This window comes from Prunus avium, chromosome 5, assembly GCF_965620075.1.
Source record: "Prunus avium chromosome 5, drPruAviu1.hap1.1, whole genome shotgun sequence".
In the NCBI taxonomy this organism is placed as follows: Eukaryota; Viridiplantae; Streptophyta; class Magnoliopsida; order Rosales; family Rosaceae; genus Prunus; species Prunus avium.
The window spans coordinates 28,036,182-28,051,778 of record NC_142288.1 but is presented as its reverse complement, the minus strand read 5'-3'; the positions used below and the strand labels follow the sequence as shown (position 1 = coordinate 28,051,778).

General features: G+C 40.0%; 1 protein-coding gene across 1 annotated transcript; it reads right to left on the bottom strand.

Moving 5' to 3' along the window:
• Positions 1 to 1,458: 1,458 nt before the first annotated feature.
• LOC110762301 (protein NEN1-like) lies at positions 1,459 to 15,065 on the bottom strand. Its single transcript, XM_088252873.1, has 7 exons — positions 14,847 to 15,065; positions 10,053 to 10,331; positions 9,395 to 9,552; positions 9,149 to 9,195; positions 8,991 to 9,054; positions 2,044 to 2,516; positions 1,459 to 1,945 (listed from the first exon to the last, which is right to left on the bottom strand). The coding sequence occupies exons 2-7, from the start codon at positions 10,327 to 10,329 to the stop codon at positions 1,717 to 1,719; spliced, it is 1,248 nt and encodes a 415-aa protein (XP_088108999.1). The 5' UTR covers positions 10,330 to 10,331; positions 14,847 to 15,065; the 3' UTR covers positions 1,459 to 1,716.
• Between the last annotated feature and the right edge of the window lie 532 nt (positions 15,066 to 15,597).

The window sequence follows — 15,597 nt, the reverse complement described above, 5'->3', positions numbered from 1 at the left end:
CACAAGAAATCTCTCATCAGCTTCTCAACAATCTTCACAATACGACTTGGCATTTTGAAAAGCGACAAGTAATAAATGGGGATGTTGCTTAAGACGGCCTGAATCAAAGTTAGCCTGCCGCCTTTGGATAAACAAGCCTTTTTCCATTTTTGCAGCCTTTTATCAACCCTCTCCACAACTGGGTTCCAGAAACTAAGGGCTCTGGGGTTCCCACCAAGGGGGAGACCCAGGTACAAGGTAGGCCAGATTCCCAGCTCGCAGCCCCAAACCTCAGCCAACCCAGAAACAACCTCCTCATTATGATTGATGCATACTAAAGAACATTTCTCCTTATTAATCCTCATACCTGAGATGAAACAGAACAGGTCAAGTATCTCCAGTAGATTATACCAATACTCCAGCTTGTCCCCGAGAAAAAACATCGTGTCGTCGGCAAACTGGAGGTGAGAAACTTCCACCATGTCATGGCCAACAACAATATGATCTGCACAATCACTGTCTTGGACACAATATTTGTTCCAGAATTCCAAATTGAGATTGATTTTCTCAAAATAATCAAATTGAAATTAATGGGTTACCTGCAATAAACTAGAATTATATCCAAAACTTCTATACCATTTACTGCAAAACACAAGAGGGAACCCCCAAACCCAAATTTATAGAAGCAGAGCATTGTGTTGATTTATATCCATATCTATATATACAAGCAGCATGTGGACGCTGCTAGAAATTAGTAGAGAGAGAAAACAATGAAGTACACTGGATGCATGTAAGGCTTTATCCTTTCCCAAGATTTTTTGCTGCACATGAGTATATTGTAGCCGTCACATCCTTTACCAAATGACAAAATATCAAGCACATGCATGATTTCATCCACCAACAAAAATGCAGCCACATGCTTAGCAAAACATGTTTAATTATGCCCTGCAGGGAGGGACGATCTTATTAAATATCATGACATTGGCTGCTCTTGCTGTGTTACTTGCCTATTTGCCCTGTGGACCGGCGACCGGCGCCCATTCTCTCTGCTGCATGTGCTCCCTCTCTCGCGATGGCTTGCCTTGTCCTCCCCTCTGTCTGCCGCCATCTTCAAGCAAGAGTTTGGGGTTCTCAAACCCGTTTCTCTTTCTTCTTGGCAAACAACCTTCAGAGGTGCAAATTAAGAACATAGGATGATCATGGAGATACTTATCTCTATTGCAGAAGAGAGAAGCATTGTGGAAGAAGAAATTAAGGTTGTTGCTTCATGATTGTACAACTCCTCAACAACTTAATTGTAGGGATAAGGTTGTTTGTTGCTTCCAAAATTGGAAGTGAAATTGACCAACGCTCCAAGCTTACGAGTATGTCTACCTCATTTCATTTTTGCTATCATCCATCACATCCTTTACCGAACGAGAACAAAATCAAGCACAAGATTCATCAAAAGAATAAAATATCAGCCACATGCTTGGCAGGTTTCAAACATCAGCAGCAGGGGCTGCATGCAGGGGGCCATCTCATATATTCAGTAGGTCCATCACTACATGCACAAATATATTCAGTACATATATATCGTCATTTCTCTCCATCTTCAACTTCTTTTCCGCATTCCACACAGGTTTCAAATTGCTTAAAGTAATAATCACTTTATACTAATAACATGAGTTGATCAGATTACATATTTAAAGAACATGTATGGTAGCATAGAATAAATCAGCGATACAAATTCATCCGTCAATTCGAATGAATAACCAATTTCTTTGCCACCAACCTAATGCCTGCATTCTGCTGATAGTCATATGGATCCAAGGAGAAGAATGCATCGATAAAACTCCCCGGTTTGAACAAGGTACTAAGTTCTGAAGCATCAAACTTAGTGAAGCCTAGCCTCTGCTCAGTGCCAGAAGGCTCTTTTTTATATATCCCTGTGGCGTAGATCCTAATATCCCCACATACTGGTATACTGAAGAAACGAAACAAATTAAACATAGAAAATATTACATATCTAATCTGATGAATGTTCAAGGAGTGAAAATATGACAGGATTCTAATAAAACTTACTGCAATCTCACTGTGGGGTAGTCGTGTTGCCGGATCACAACAGGCCACCATTCGGAATTGCTTCCAGAATCCACAGACAACTTACTTGCAATGTCATCACATGCATCAAGAACTTCACATAAATTTGGTGAAGCGTCTGCGATAATATTCAACTTTGGCCGTCCAGCATAATCAAAAAACCCTGAATTGATATTGATTCCAAACCGTATTTTCATATGGCTACAGCAAAGCTGCAGATCGTGTAGTAACTTAATCCTATGACTTCCACGATACCACGGGACAAGGGAAGCATAGATAGAAGGAATAAAAACTTGATCAAGCTCTAAAAATCCCACAGCGGGGTCCGGCTGATTCAACTCTTCCTGCATTTCATTGCTGAGTGGGCCCATGTGCAAGGGATCTAGTCCTGCGTTTTGAGTACTAAGAGATGTCATGGGATCATTCTCTGTCAACATGTCCGGGAGGCTTGATTCCTGTGTGTTAAAAAGTAATACACATTTGTACTAGAATAATATAGAAATATCTTGAATAATCTAGAAAAATCAAGAAAGATTGAGAGAAAGTAGAAGTTAGAAATATCTATTAACTATAACTAGATAAATCTAGAATCATGTAAAAAATTGTGGCTAAAAACAACTTTGGAAAAGTCAAACCAACTTTTCCAAAGTATGCTGCCAACATAGCACTCCTATATATAGCTATTAGCAGCACATATGTATTTATTCAAGGAAAACTTGAAATCTACAGCTGCCTAACTCCTCCCTTTAGCCAACCCTTGTATCCAACCAATTCTAAAGCCTTGTACCCTTCTTATTTCAATCAATAAAATAAAATTATCTTGTTACCCTTTCAAAAAAGCTTTCTATTCCACATAAAGAATATTGTCCTAAATAAATCAACTATTCTCTAAGCCTCGCTTCTCCCTTCAACTAACAGTGGTATCAGAGCTTGTTCCGATCAACCTCGGGCGTTGGTTCACTCTAGTCCTCCATCATGTCTACCACTAGCCAAAACTCTGACCCTCTTCCTATTTTCACAGGAGAAAACTATGACTTCTGGAGTATTAAAATGAAAACCTATTTTATGTCTCAGGATTTATGGGACATAGTTGATAGTGGCTTCAATAATCCAGAAAATCCAACGGTGGAACAGTTGAGGCAACTGAAGAAGGATCAACAAAAAGATGCAAAGGCCTTATATGCCCTGCAACAAGCCTTGCATGATACGATTTTTCCAAGGATCATGGGAGCCACAACTGCAAGGGAAGCATGGAATACCTTAAAGGAGGAATTTCAAGGCAATGCCAAGGTACGTGCTGTTAAACTACAAACTTTGAGAAGAGAGTTTGAAAACATTAAAATGAAGGATTCTGAGACCACACAAGACTATTATGCTAAAATAAAAATAATAATCAATCAATTGAGAGCCTATGGAGAAAATATTAATGATTCAAGAATTGTAGAAAAAAATACTTATAAGTCTTCCTGATAAGTATGATCCGATAGTTACTGCCATTGAACAGACAAAAGATTTAACTAGTCTGTCAGTGACAGAACTAATGGGCTCTCTTGAAGCTTATGAGAAAAGACTGAGTAGGCGAAATGAAAATTCAGTTGAAAGTGCCTTTAAGTCAAAACTAAATTTAAGGTCTCAAAAAACTAAAGAAGGGGAAAGGAAATTTGGAGAAAGTTCTAGAAGAGAAAATTATAAATCCAATAAGAATTGGGAAAATAAAAAAGAAATAAAGGAAAGAAAAATCTATCCTCCCTGCGGGGTGTGTAAAAACACAAACCACCTAGAAAAATATTGTTGGTTCCGTGGCAAGCCCAAATGTCGAAATTGTAAAAAATTTGGGCACATAGAAAAAGACTGTCGGATCAAGAACTATCAAGCCAATTACTCAGAGAATAGTGAGAAGAATGAGCATGTGTTTTATGCTCATCAAGCCATACCAGAAGGAACCAACAAGAAATGGTATATTGACAGCGGCTGTAGTAACCACATGACTGGAGATGAAAGCATCTTCTCCAACATAGACAAGTCCGTAAAATCCCAAGTAAAGCTGGGAAATGGAACACTGGTGGAGACAAAAGGAAAAGGTACAATCTCTATCCAAACTAATAAAGGAACTAAATATATAAAAGATGTTCTATTAGTACCTAGCCTGGAGCATAATTTATTAAGTGTTGGACAAATGATTGAAAATGGATACTCTCTGCACTTTTCTGGAGACTCCTGCACAATATTCGATAAAAGAAATAAAAATAACATAATAACAAAAGTAAGGATGGAAAATAGAAATTTTCCTATCCACTGGCAATTTGTAAAAGCCACAGCCATGAAAGCAGAAGTAGAAGATTCATGGTTATGGCATAAAAGATTTGGCCACTTTAATTTTTATGCACTAAAAACTCTTTATCAAAAGAATATGATGAGAGATTTTCCAAACATAAAAGAGATCCATGATGTCTGTGAAAGTTGCCAACTTGGCAAACAACATCGACAAGCATTTCCATCTGGAAAGGCTTGGAGAGCTAAGGCCTTGTTGGAACTTGTTCACACAGACGTTTGTGGACCCATGAGGACTCCATCTCTTGATAATAACAGGTATTTTATCCTGTTCATAGATGACTATACTAGAATGACGTGGGTTTATTTTCTGCGAGAAAGATCAGAAGTATTTAATATCTTCAAAAAATTCAAAACCCATGTTGAAAAACAGAGTGGCCACTATATTAAAGTTCTAAGAAGTGATAGAGGAAAAGAAAATACCTCTAAAGAATTCAACAAATTTTGTGAAGATGAAGGAGTAGAGCATCAACTAACAGTTGGCTATGCTCCTAAACAAAATGGAGTCTCAAAAAGAAAAAATAGAACTATCATGGAGATGGCAAGATCCATGATATTTGAAAAAGGCTTGCCAAACACATTCTGGGCAGAAGCTGTGTATACAGCAGTATACTTGCTAAATAGATGCCCAACAAAAGCTTTACAAAATAAGACTCCTATTGTAGCTTGGAGCAATATAAAGCCATCAGCAAAGCATCTCAAAGTATTTGGATGCATTTGGTATGTGCACATTCCTAAGGAGAAAAGACACAAACTAGAAGAAAAATCTGAAGTTGGCATATTCCTGGGATACAGTTCCCAATCTAAAGGCTATAGAGTCTACAATCCCAAAACGAAGAAGTTCATGATAAGCCGAGATGTTGAGTTCGATGAATCGGCATCATGGAATTGGGAGGAAGAAAAAGTTGAAAAGAAAAGTGTTACTATAACAAAACCGTGCAGAGAGGAAATTGAAGAAACTCCAGGTACGACTCCACCACCCACAACTCCTCCATCCATACATCATGAAGGCTCTCCAGAACCAGAACAAAGAATTAGATCACTCCAAGACATATATGAAACTTGCAACTTCATAACTATAGAACCAGAAAGTTTTGAAGTTGCAGTAAAAGAAGAAATCTGGAGAAAAGCTATGGAAGAAGAAATTAAAACAATTGAGAAAAACGAAACATGGGAACTCGTTGATCGCCCACAAGACAAAGAGATCATTGGGGTTAAATGGGTCTATAAGACCAAATTTAATCCTGATGGATCGATACAAAAGCATAAAGCAAGGCTAGTAGCTAAAGGCTACTCGCAGCAGCTGGGCGTAGATTATAACGAGACATTTGCACCAGTTGCAAGACTTGATACTATAAGAGCACTGGTAGCATTAGCAGCTCAAAAGAAATGGAGAATTTATCAGCTAGACGTAAAGTCTGCATTTCTAAACGGAGAGCTCGAAGAAGAAATATATGTGGAGCAACCACAAGGATTTATTGAGCAAGGAGGAGAAGATAAAGCACTCAAGCTAAAGAAAGCCTTGTACGGACTCAAGCAAGCACCACGAGCATGGAACAGCCGCATTGACAAATACTTCATCAACGCAGGCTTCAGGAGGAGCAAAAGCAAGCCTACTCTCTACACCAAAACTCAAGGTAAGTCCGATATCTTGATCGTCTCTCTATATGTGGATGACCTAATCTACACTGGAAACAATGAAGAAATAATTCAAGAGTTCAAAAAAGATATGATGAAAACATTTGAGATGAGTGACCTTGGGTTGATGCACTATTTTTTGGGCATCGAAATAAACCAAGAAAAAGATGGAATCTTCATATGCCAGAAAAAGTACACTGAAAATATTTTGAAAAAGTTCAAAATGTACGGGTGCAAGACTGTAGCTACTCCACTTATCACCAATGAGAAATTCAGAAAGGAAGATGGATCAAGAAAAGCTAATGAATCCGTTTATAGAAGTCTCATTTGGGAGCTTACTATACCTAACAACAACAAGACCTGACATCATGTACGCGACAAGCCTACTATCAAGATTTATGCAAAATCCAAGTCAAATACACTATGGAGCAGCAAAAAGAATATTAAGATACTTGCAAGGCACAATTGACTATGGCATATGGTATAAGCCTACTACAGATCCAAGACTATTTGGCTACACAGACAGTGATTGGGCTGGATCAGTGGATGGCATGAAAAGCACATCAGGCTATGCATTTACAATTGGATCAGGAATATTTTCATGGTCATCAAAGAAACAAGAGACTGTGGCTCAATCATCAGCAGAAGCCGAGTACGTAGCAACAGCAAGTTCAGCATGCCAAGCTATTTGGATCAGAAGAATATTTAAAGATATGGGAGAGTACCAAACAGAAGCTACTGAATACTTTGCGCCAACAAGTCTGCTATAGCAATGACGAAGAATCCAGTATTCCACAGCAGGACAAAGCATATTGCCATCAAGCATCACTTCTTACGAGAAGTCTCAGCAAACAAAGAAGTTGAGCTCAAGTACTGCAAGACAGAAGAGCAGATTGCAAACATCTTCACTAAAGCACTTCCAAGACCAAAATTTGAACTGCTACGAAGCATGCTCAGAGTAACACAAATGTGCATTAAGGAGGAGTGTTAAAAAGTAATACACATTTGTACTAGAATAATATAGAAATATCTTGAATAATCTATCAAGAAAGATTGAGAGAAAGTAGAAGTTAGAAATATCTATTAACTATAACTAGATAAATCTAGAATCATGTAAAAAATTGTGGCTAAAAACAACTTTGGAAAAATCAAACCAACTTTTCCAAAGTATGCTGCCGACATAGCACTCCTATATATAGCTATTAGCAGCACATATGCATTTATTCAAGGAAAACTTGAAATCTACAGCTGCCTAACTCCTCCCTTTAGCCAACCCTTGTATCCAACCAATTCTAAAGCCTTGTACCCTTCTTATTTCAATCAATAAAATAAAATTATCTTGTTACCCTTTCAAAAAAGCTTTCTATTCCACATAAAGAATATTGTCCTAAATAAATCAACTTGTTTGTGCCTAATAAATCACGACCATGAACTGGCCGAATGAGCCCCTTTTCTCGGCCCTGACACTTGCTCGTAAAACTGAAACGCAGCGTTTCGCCAAGGTACTTTGCCTTCCTGAAGACAAAAGAAAAACGCTAAGGCATGTTCATCTCGCCCTCGGTTGCGAGCCGAGGCCGAGGCCGAGCAAAATCGCGGCCAGAAATATTAAATTCAGATCATCACGTGATAGCAGGGACCCATGCTTCATTTAATGAAGTAGTGCCTGTTTAATGCAGCAAACCCACTGGCCACAAATAAGCATTTAATGCACAAGGGAAGGTGGGAAGTGACTGAAGTCAGGTTTTGGCGACAGAAGACAGAGTGATTAGACGTAGACATTCTCACAAGAATCCTTGCAGCTTGAGAGAAAAGGTCACCAACTATCAGAGCAATAAATGCGTCTCCACGGCCAGAAGCTCAGAACCCACGATCAAGAGCGGCGGCCGAGATTCACCGGGATTTATGGGGTCACACCACTATACTTCACGATCCCAAATGTCGATTGGACTACCCATTTGCTCTAATCAGGCTCCACCATGCAGATTTTCAGCCTCGATTACTCCTCCAGGAACTCTTCTTATAAATACAAGGCTCAAGCTACATTCAAAAGATTCAAACACCAAACCAAAGCCTCCCACGGAGCAACTTATTTTTTCTTGTAATGCACTTTCAATATCTTTACTTGCTTTCCTAGGAGTAGTGTTAGACTGTAAGGAAAATTCATTCATCAATATATCATACGACCCTTGATTTTCAAGGCGCCGGATCACCATCTCTGTTGTTCGTTCCCTCACCCCATATATCATACGACCGTCACTCCCTGAGCGACGCGCCGGAGCACTGCCCAAAACCCACCACAAACACCATCACTCAACGGCCTTGTAGTTCAGGCCGTGAACCTAACAGCCGAGACTAGTTCCTCTCTCTGCTACAATCGTTTGATTAGAAGACGAGTTCAAACAGGCGCACCATTTATCCATCCTACACTCATCAACATCTCGACGCACGGTAGACCGTGCTGGCACGCCCGCGCACAACCGCACCACACCGCACCCAAAAGCAGGAAACCGCGTGTCAACGCAAATCCCCTCGGCCCGGAACTCCAGGCCGTGAGATTTGCGCGGCAGACACAACTATTCTCTAAGCCTCGCTTCTCCCTTCAACTAACACTGTGAGTACATCAGATCAGACTATAGTCAATTTTTTTGCTATTGATATATTTTCTTGAGTTTACCCTCAAAAGGTCCAACTTCTGAGGGATGCGAACCAAGTACTGCTTTAGACATGCTAGTATTTTATATTCTAAGTTCTACCATGCTAACACCCCCTTCACGTGTGAGACCCTCAGCTAGGCCCTGGAAAACGGGTCATTTTTGTCGTGTTCGTAACGGGTAGAAAAAAAAAAGACACGAAATACGACCTGTTAAAATAACAAATGACACAACACGACCCATTTCACCCATTAAGAATAATATTCAAGAATGAATTGCTCTTTATGCCTTTCAAAAATACATTATTACCAAGAATAAGACAGTTGCACAGTATTTCAAAACTTCAAGATTCATTCGAACATCAGCCAAACTCCTGAGAAATCATCACATAAGATTAGTTCAAGAAAACCAAATCAAATTGAAGGCAAGAGCAAGTAACTCAATTCCAAGTATGTTTGCACAAATACCTGTGTTCCTGCTGTCCAAGCTCAAAATAGTTTGCAAGAGTGTTCATCTGCAACAAAATCATACGTCTCATGATGTATCAACGTTCACAAACAAAATAGATCAACATCTAGAAGCTGCGCAACTTTTCTACCTCAAAATTACATATTTCATCTTGTCCTTTAAAGATTGATTTGAATCAAAATCTAACAGATAACATTTACACACATATATGTTATAATATGAGAGATGGAGAGCAAATTGAATACCTTCATGTCACCAGCTCTCCTTCCAAAGCGCTGTGTCAACAATGCCAAGGAATCAATAGTACCCTTGGGTTCGGGTGCAGGCCGACCAATGTGTGCAAAAGCCTCCCGGATCAGAGCACAATCAAACCTCCGTATATTGTGACCTGCCCATATACGTCCTACACACAACAACCATAAAGAAAAATCCCTCAACAAATTAACCAAAAAAAAAACATACAAAAAAAAAAAGAGTTTTCATGCCATCATATTGAAAAATGAATCCCAAATTTTCCACCACCTACAACTGCAGAAATGAAAATCCAAAGCAACCCTTAAAGAAAATAGATTGAGCTTAGTTTAGTCTAGAAACAAATTCAACAAATATAGTAAGATAATATATAAAAAGACCTTGCTTGCAATTCAAACCAAACAAATCATGATTATGACAATGGGTCTAGCCGAGTAAAATTTGGAATTGACTTGCAGACCAATGGTCTCAGCTTCGAATCTCTATGTTGTATGTGAGAAACTTTAGTTTTGTACCAAAAGAACAAAACAAAACAAAGCATGATCATCACTTCAATAAAAAGAATCCAAATTTTCAGTGTACTCAATTTCTCAGCAACCAAACACAAACAGTTAGAGACTTGGCAAGAAAAGTAAAAGGAAAGGAGCAAACCGTGGAGAATGTCGTAGACCTCATCTGCAATCTCTTGAAAGGTAGGGGAGGAAGCGACGGTGTCTCTGTTAATGCCATTGCTGCGCATGGGCAAGGAGGCGATTGAGAGGTCGGCAGGTCGGACCAGGGTGGAGTAATTGTCGAGCTCCACCAGCTTCTTCGGGCAAACCAGAATCGCCCCGAACTCCAATATGATCCACTCCTGGCCGGGTGGGGTCGGCTTTGTTGTCTCCAAGTCGAAGAAAGCTATTTCGAACCGGTCTTCGCTCCTCACCATTTCTTTCTTGCCAAACAAAGTGTAGAGATTTGTGTAGAGATAAGCTAGAATATGAGAATGTGAGAATGAGAGAAGATAATTTTCTGGTTTTAGAATTCTTTCTTATGTCTTACATTACTTACAATCAACACATATATATACAAGTTCCTAAGCCCCCCAAGTTAGGCAACCAACCTAGTTAGGCAACCAACCTAGTCAAGCCCCCCAAATATTGTAGGTGCCAAACATAGTAGGTGCCAAACATTAATTGACTACATAATCAACACATTAATTGACTACATAATTAACACATTAATTGACTACATAATTAACACTCCCCCTCAAGTTGGTGCAAAGATGTCACGCATGCCCAACTTGTCAATAGACTCATTGAAAACTCTACTTGATACTGCCTTTGTCAGAATATCAGCCAGTTGATTTTCTGAGTTTACGAACGGAAACTTAATCATCTTTTTTTCCAATTTTTCTTTGATGAAGTGTCGATCGACTTCCACATGTTTAGTACGGTCGTGTTGTACTGGATTATGTGCTATCTCGATGGCAGCTTTATTGTCACAATATAGGTTTGTGGCATTCACTTGTTTAATGCCAAGATTCTTTAGTAATCTCCGCAACCAAAGCAATTCACATACTCCTTGAGCCATTCCTCTAAACTCGGCTTCAGCACTGGATCTTGCTACAACTCTTTGTTTCTTACTCCTCCAAGTAACTAAGTTACCACCCACAAATGTAAAATATCCAGAAGTTGAACGTCTATCCGTGATACACCCTGCCCAATCAGCATCAGTGTATCCTTCAAGATCCATGTGTGTATGTTTGGAGAACATCAATCCTTTTCCAGGGGCAGTCTTCAAGTATCGCATTATCCGTATTACTCCATTCATGTGAGCTTCACTTGGTTGATGCATGAATTGGCTTACCATACTCACAGCATAAGCTATGTCAGGGCGTGTGTGGGATAGATAAATCAATCGCCCAACTAACCTTTGATACCTTTCTTTATCAGTAGGAGCTTGATCTGGATACATTCCCAATTTGTGATTCTGTTCAATAGGTGTGTCAGCTGGCTTGCAATCCAGCATTCCTGTTTCTGTCAACAAATCTAACACATACTTTCTTTGGGATAGAAATATGCCATGTTTAGATCTAGCAACCTCAATGCCAAGAAAGTATTGTAACTCACCCAGTTCCTTCATCTCAAATTCACTTCCAAGGAGCTTCTGTAGATTCTGCATCTCTTCATTGTCATTACCAGTAACCACCATATCATCTACATAGATGATCAGGGCCGTAAGCTTTCCACCACGACGCTTTAAGAACAATGTGTGATCTGAGCTACTCGGAGTGTACCCAAATCGCTTCATGGAATCAGTAAATCTCCCAAACCAGGCTCTGGGTGATTGCTTTAGCCCATACAGAGATTTTCTTAGCTTGCATACGGTATTAGGACCGGATGTCATAGGAATCCCTGGTGGTGGATCCATATATACTTCTTCTTGTAAGTCCCCATGAAGAAATGCATTTTTTACATCATATTGCAGCAGTGGCCAGTCAAGATTTGCAGCCAAGGATATGAGAACACGTACAGTATTGATTTTGGCAACTGGTGCAAACGTCTCCTGGTAGTCAATTCCATATGTTTGTGTATATCCCTTGGCCACTAATCGAGCTTTGTATCGGTCTATGGATCCATCAGCTTTGTATTTAACAGTGTATATCCACCGACATCCAACTGGTTTCTTCCCATGTGGTAAAGGAACCATTTCCCATGTAGAATTCTTTTTCAAAGCTTCCATTTCAATTTCCATTGCTTCAGTCCATCTAGAATCTGTCACAGCATCCTGCCACTTACTTGGAACACATACAGTAGATAATTGATTGACAAATGATGCATATGACTTTGACAATCTATGAGTGGACACATGGTTATTGATGGGATATTTAGATTTAGCATTAAGGTCAGGGCAATATTGAGGTTTAGGTTTTCCCCTAGTGGATCTAGGTGGAAGTGTATATGGTGCAACATTAGGTGGTTCAGTGATTACCTCAAGTACTTCTTCATCACTAGACGAATGATGCGATGGCAGGGCAGGAGGGGTTGTATTTTGTAGTTGATCATCAGGGGCATCTGGATCACCTTCTGGTTCCATAGTCTCAAGGTCTTCACTGAGGTCAGGACTGAACAAATCATGATTTTCTTCAGAATTTTCAACTCTATGAAAAAACGACCGGTCACTAGATTCTTCACGACCGGTTGCATGGGGTACTTTGTGACTGGTTGTCAATGGGTCACGACCGGTCGCCTGGGGCACTTCGTGAGAATCTTCAACGTTTTTTTCAGCATTTGTTTCGATCTTCTCTTCAAATGACAAGTCCTTCTCTTCACTCCCCCTCTCCCCCTGAAGAGAAGGGGTCTTGGAAACCATAAAGTAAGCCAAATCTTCATGAAAAGTGGTATCCATAGTGACAAAGAGTTTTTGAGTAGGAGGATGGTAACACTTGTATCCTTTTTTATTCAAGCCATATCCAACGAACACACATCGGAGGGCACATGGATCCAGCTTACTCCGTTGATGAGAAGGAACATGAGCATAAACAACACAACCGAACACACGAGGAGGCAACTTGAGGATGGTAGGAAGAGAGATGTGATGAGCCAAGGTATTTAGTGGAGTTTGGAAATTCAAAACGCTACTAGGTACCCGATTAATCACATAGACTGCAGAGAGAAGAGCATGACCCCATAAGTGGTGAGGAACAGATTTATCAAGCATGTAGGCACGGGCAACTTCAAGTAATTGGCGATTCTTCCGTTCGGCGACACCATTTTGTTGTGGAGTGAAGGGTGTGGAGGTTTGATGGATGATGCCTTGGTCCTTGAAGAATTGAGCCAAGGCACCATTTACATACTCCCCACCATTGTCGGACCGGAACACTTTGATGGATGCTTGGAACTGAGTGGTGATCATAGCATGGAATTCACGGATTGTGGTAGTAACATCACTTTTATGGGTGAGCAAGTACACCCATGTCATGCGGGTGCAGTCATCTATAAATGTAACAAACCACCTCTTGCCAGTAGAAGAGACTTTAGCAGGGCCCCAAACATCGGAGTGAATCAACTCAAAAGGAAATTCTGTTTTACTATCACTTGATGGAAATACAGTGCGATGGCTCTTGGCCAACACACAGGTTTCACACTGAAACTGAGAATCAACTAAACCTCGGAATAAAGATGGAAACAGTCGTCGAAGGTAGCCAAATGATGGATGTCCTAAGCGACGATGCCATAGCCAAATCTGTTGTTGAGCACGTGAGTTTTGAACATGGATAGCTCGTGGTGGTGATGAGACCGTCAAGGTATACAACCCCCCTCTCCTTTTACCATGCCCAATCGTCTCGTGAGTCGTAAGGTCCTGAAACTTACAATGAGAAGGATAGAATGTGGCATAACAATTATGTGAGTCAAGGAATTTCCCAACAGACAACAAATTGCATTTAATAGAGGGGACAAGTAGTGTATGAGATAAAGATAATTTAGGGGAAAGTGATATAGTCCCTTCTCCAGCAACATTAGAAGAAGCCCCATTGGCACTAGTGATGTAAGGATAATGAGATTTAGGAGATAAGGTGGAAAAAACAGTGGAGTCAAAAGTCATATGATCAGTGGCACCAGTATCAATTATCCATGTAGTAGAGCGTGTACCTGAGTCGGGGTTGGAGTCGGAGAGTAAGGCAGGAGATGGAGACTCACCGGTAGTCATGACATAAGCAGCCTTGGGTGCCATGTTGCGGGTCTTGTGTGAAAGTATGGATACGTAAATGTAGCGGAAGATTTAAAGAACACAATAGGGGTACAACAGAACAAAGTAACCAAAGGGACACAAGTTTGAATTATGTAGGGACAAGGTTATGGAAGATAAGGTTATGCATAGGCACAGCAAGGCAAGGACAAGATTTAAGCAAAGGCAAAGCAATGGCAAGGATAAGGGAAAAACAAAATTACGTAGGGATAAGTATATGCAGCGGAAGGATAAAACAACAAAGGGAACTCAACAAAAATTTTGTGTTGGAACAATATAGGAGCAAAGAAGTAAGGGCAAGATTAAGTAGAGGCAAGGTAAGGCAAGAACAAGGTAAGAGCAAGGTAAAACAAGGTTATGCAGAGGCAACCAAAATCGATTGCTCTGATACCATGCCAAACAAAGTGTAGAGATTTGTGTAGAGATAAGCTAGAATATGAGAATGTGAGAATGAGAGAAGATAATTTTCTGGTTTTAGAATTCTTTCTTATGTCTTACATTACTTACAATCAACACATATATATACAAGTTCCTAAGCCCCCCAAGTTAGGCAACCAACCAAGTTAGGCAACCAACCTAGTTAGGCAACCAACCTAGTCAAGCCCCCCAAATATTGTAGGTGCCAAACATAGTAGGTGCCAAACATTAATTGACTACATAATCAACACATTAATTGACTACATAATTAACACATTAATTGACTACATAATTAACATTTCTATCTTCCACGACACGATGATTGTGTAATGAAAAACAGAATGATTGTGTTGAAACTGTTAAAAGGGTTTTGATTTGATGCTCTCAAGACTTAACTTAATCATTGAAATTTAACCCGCAAAGTGTATATAAAAGGAGTTGAACAAGGCTTTGCTTGCTTGCTAAGTAATTCTTGAATTTTTTTCCGCGCCAGCTTTGCTTTGTGCTTCTCTCCCCAGCTTCTTTTCTCCTGCGGGACCCCGCTGTTTCAGATGTAAAAGCACATGCATCTCCAGCAAACTTTGCAAATTTACACCCCCCAACTATTGTTGTTTCCGGGGGGACCGGGGGTGTAAAAGGGATTTTACGTATCCATAAAGAGGAATGTAAAGGTAGTAATGCCACCAACGGGTCCCTTTGGAAAAGCACCTCGATTTTCAAACCAGTAATCTCAAGTTTAAACTTGATGACACCTTAGTAGTGTCTAGCGTGTGTGAGAAACATCCCTCTTTGTAGTTTAGACTCTTGCATGCATCTCCAGCAAACTTTGCAAATTTACACCCCCCCAACTATTGTTGTTTCCGGGGACCGGGGGTGTAAAAGGGATTTTACGTATCCACAAATAGGAATGTAAAGGTAGTAATGCCACCAACGGTCCCTTTGGAAAAGCACCTCAATTTTCAAACCAGTAATCTCAAGTTTAAACTTGATGACACCTTTCAACCCATCTTGATTTTACAAATCCTTAACAACTTAATTGTGGGGATAA

Coding starts and splice junctions, on each gene's coding strand:
- LOC110762301 (XM_088252873.1), bottom strand. CDS start 10,329: ATGGTGAGGAGCGAAGACCGGTTCGAAATAGCTTTCTTCGACTTGGAG. Junction 2,517..8,990: donor GTGCAACTGTCTTATTCTTG/GTAATAATGTAT, acceptor TTTAACACACAG/GAATCAAGCCTCCCGGACAT. Junction 1,946..2,043: donor TACCCCACAGTGAGATTGCA/GTAAGTTTTATT, acceptor TCGTTTCTTCAG/TATACCAGTATGTGGGGATA.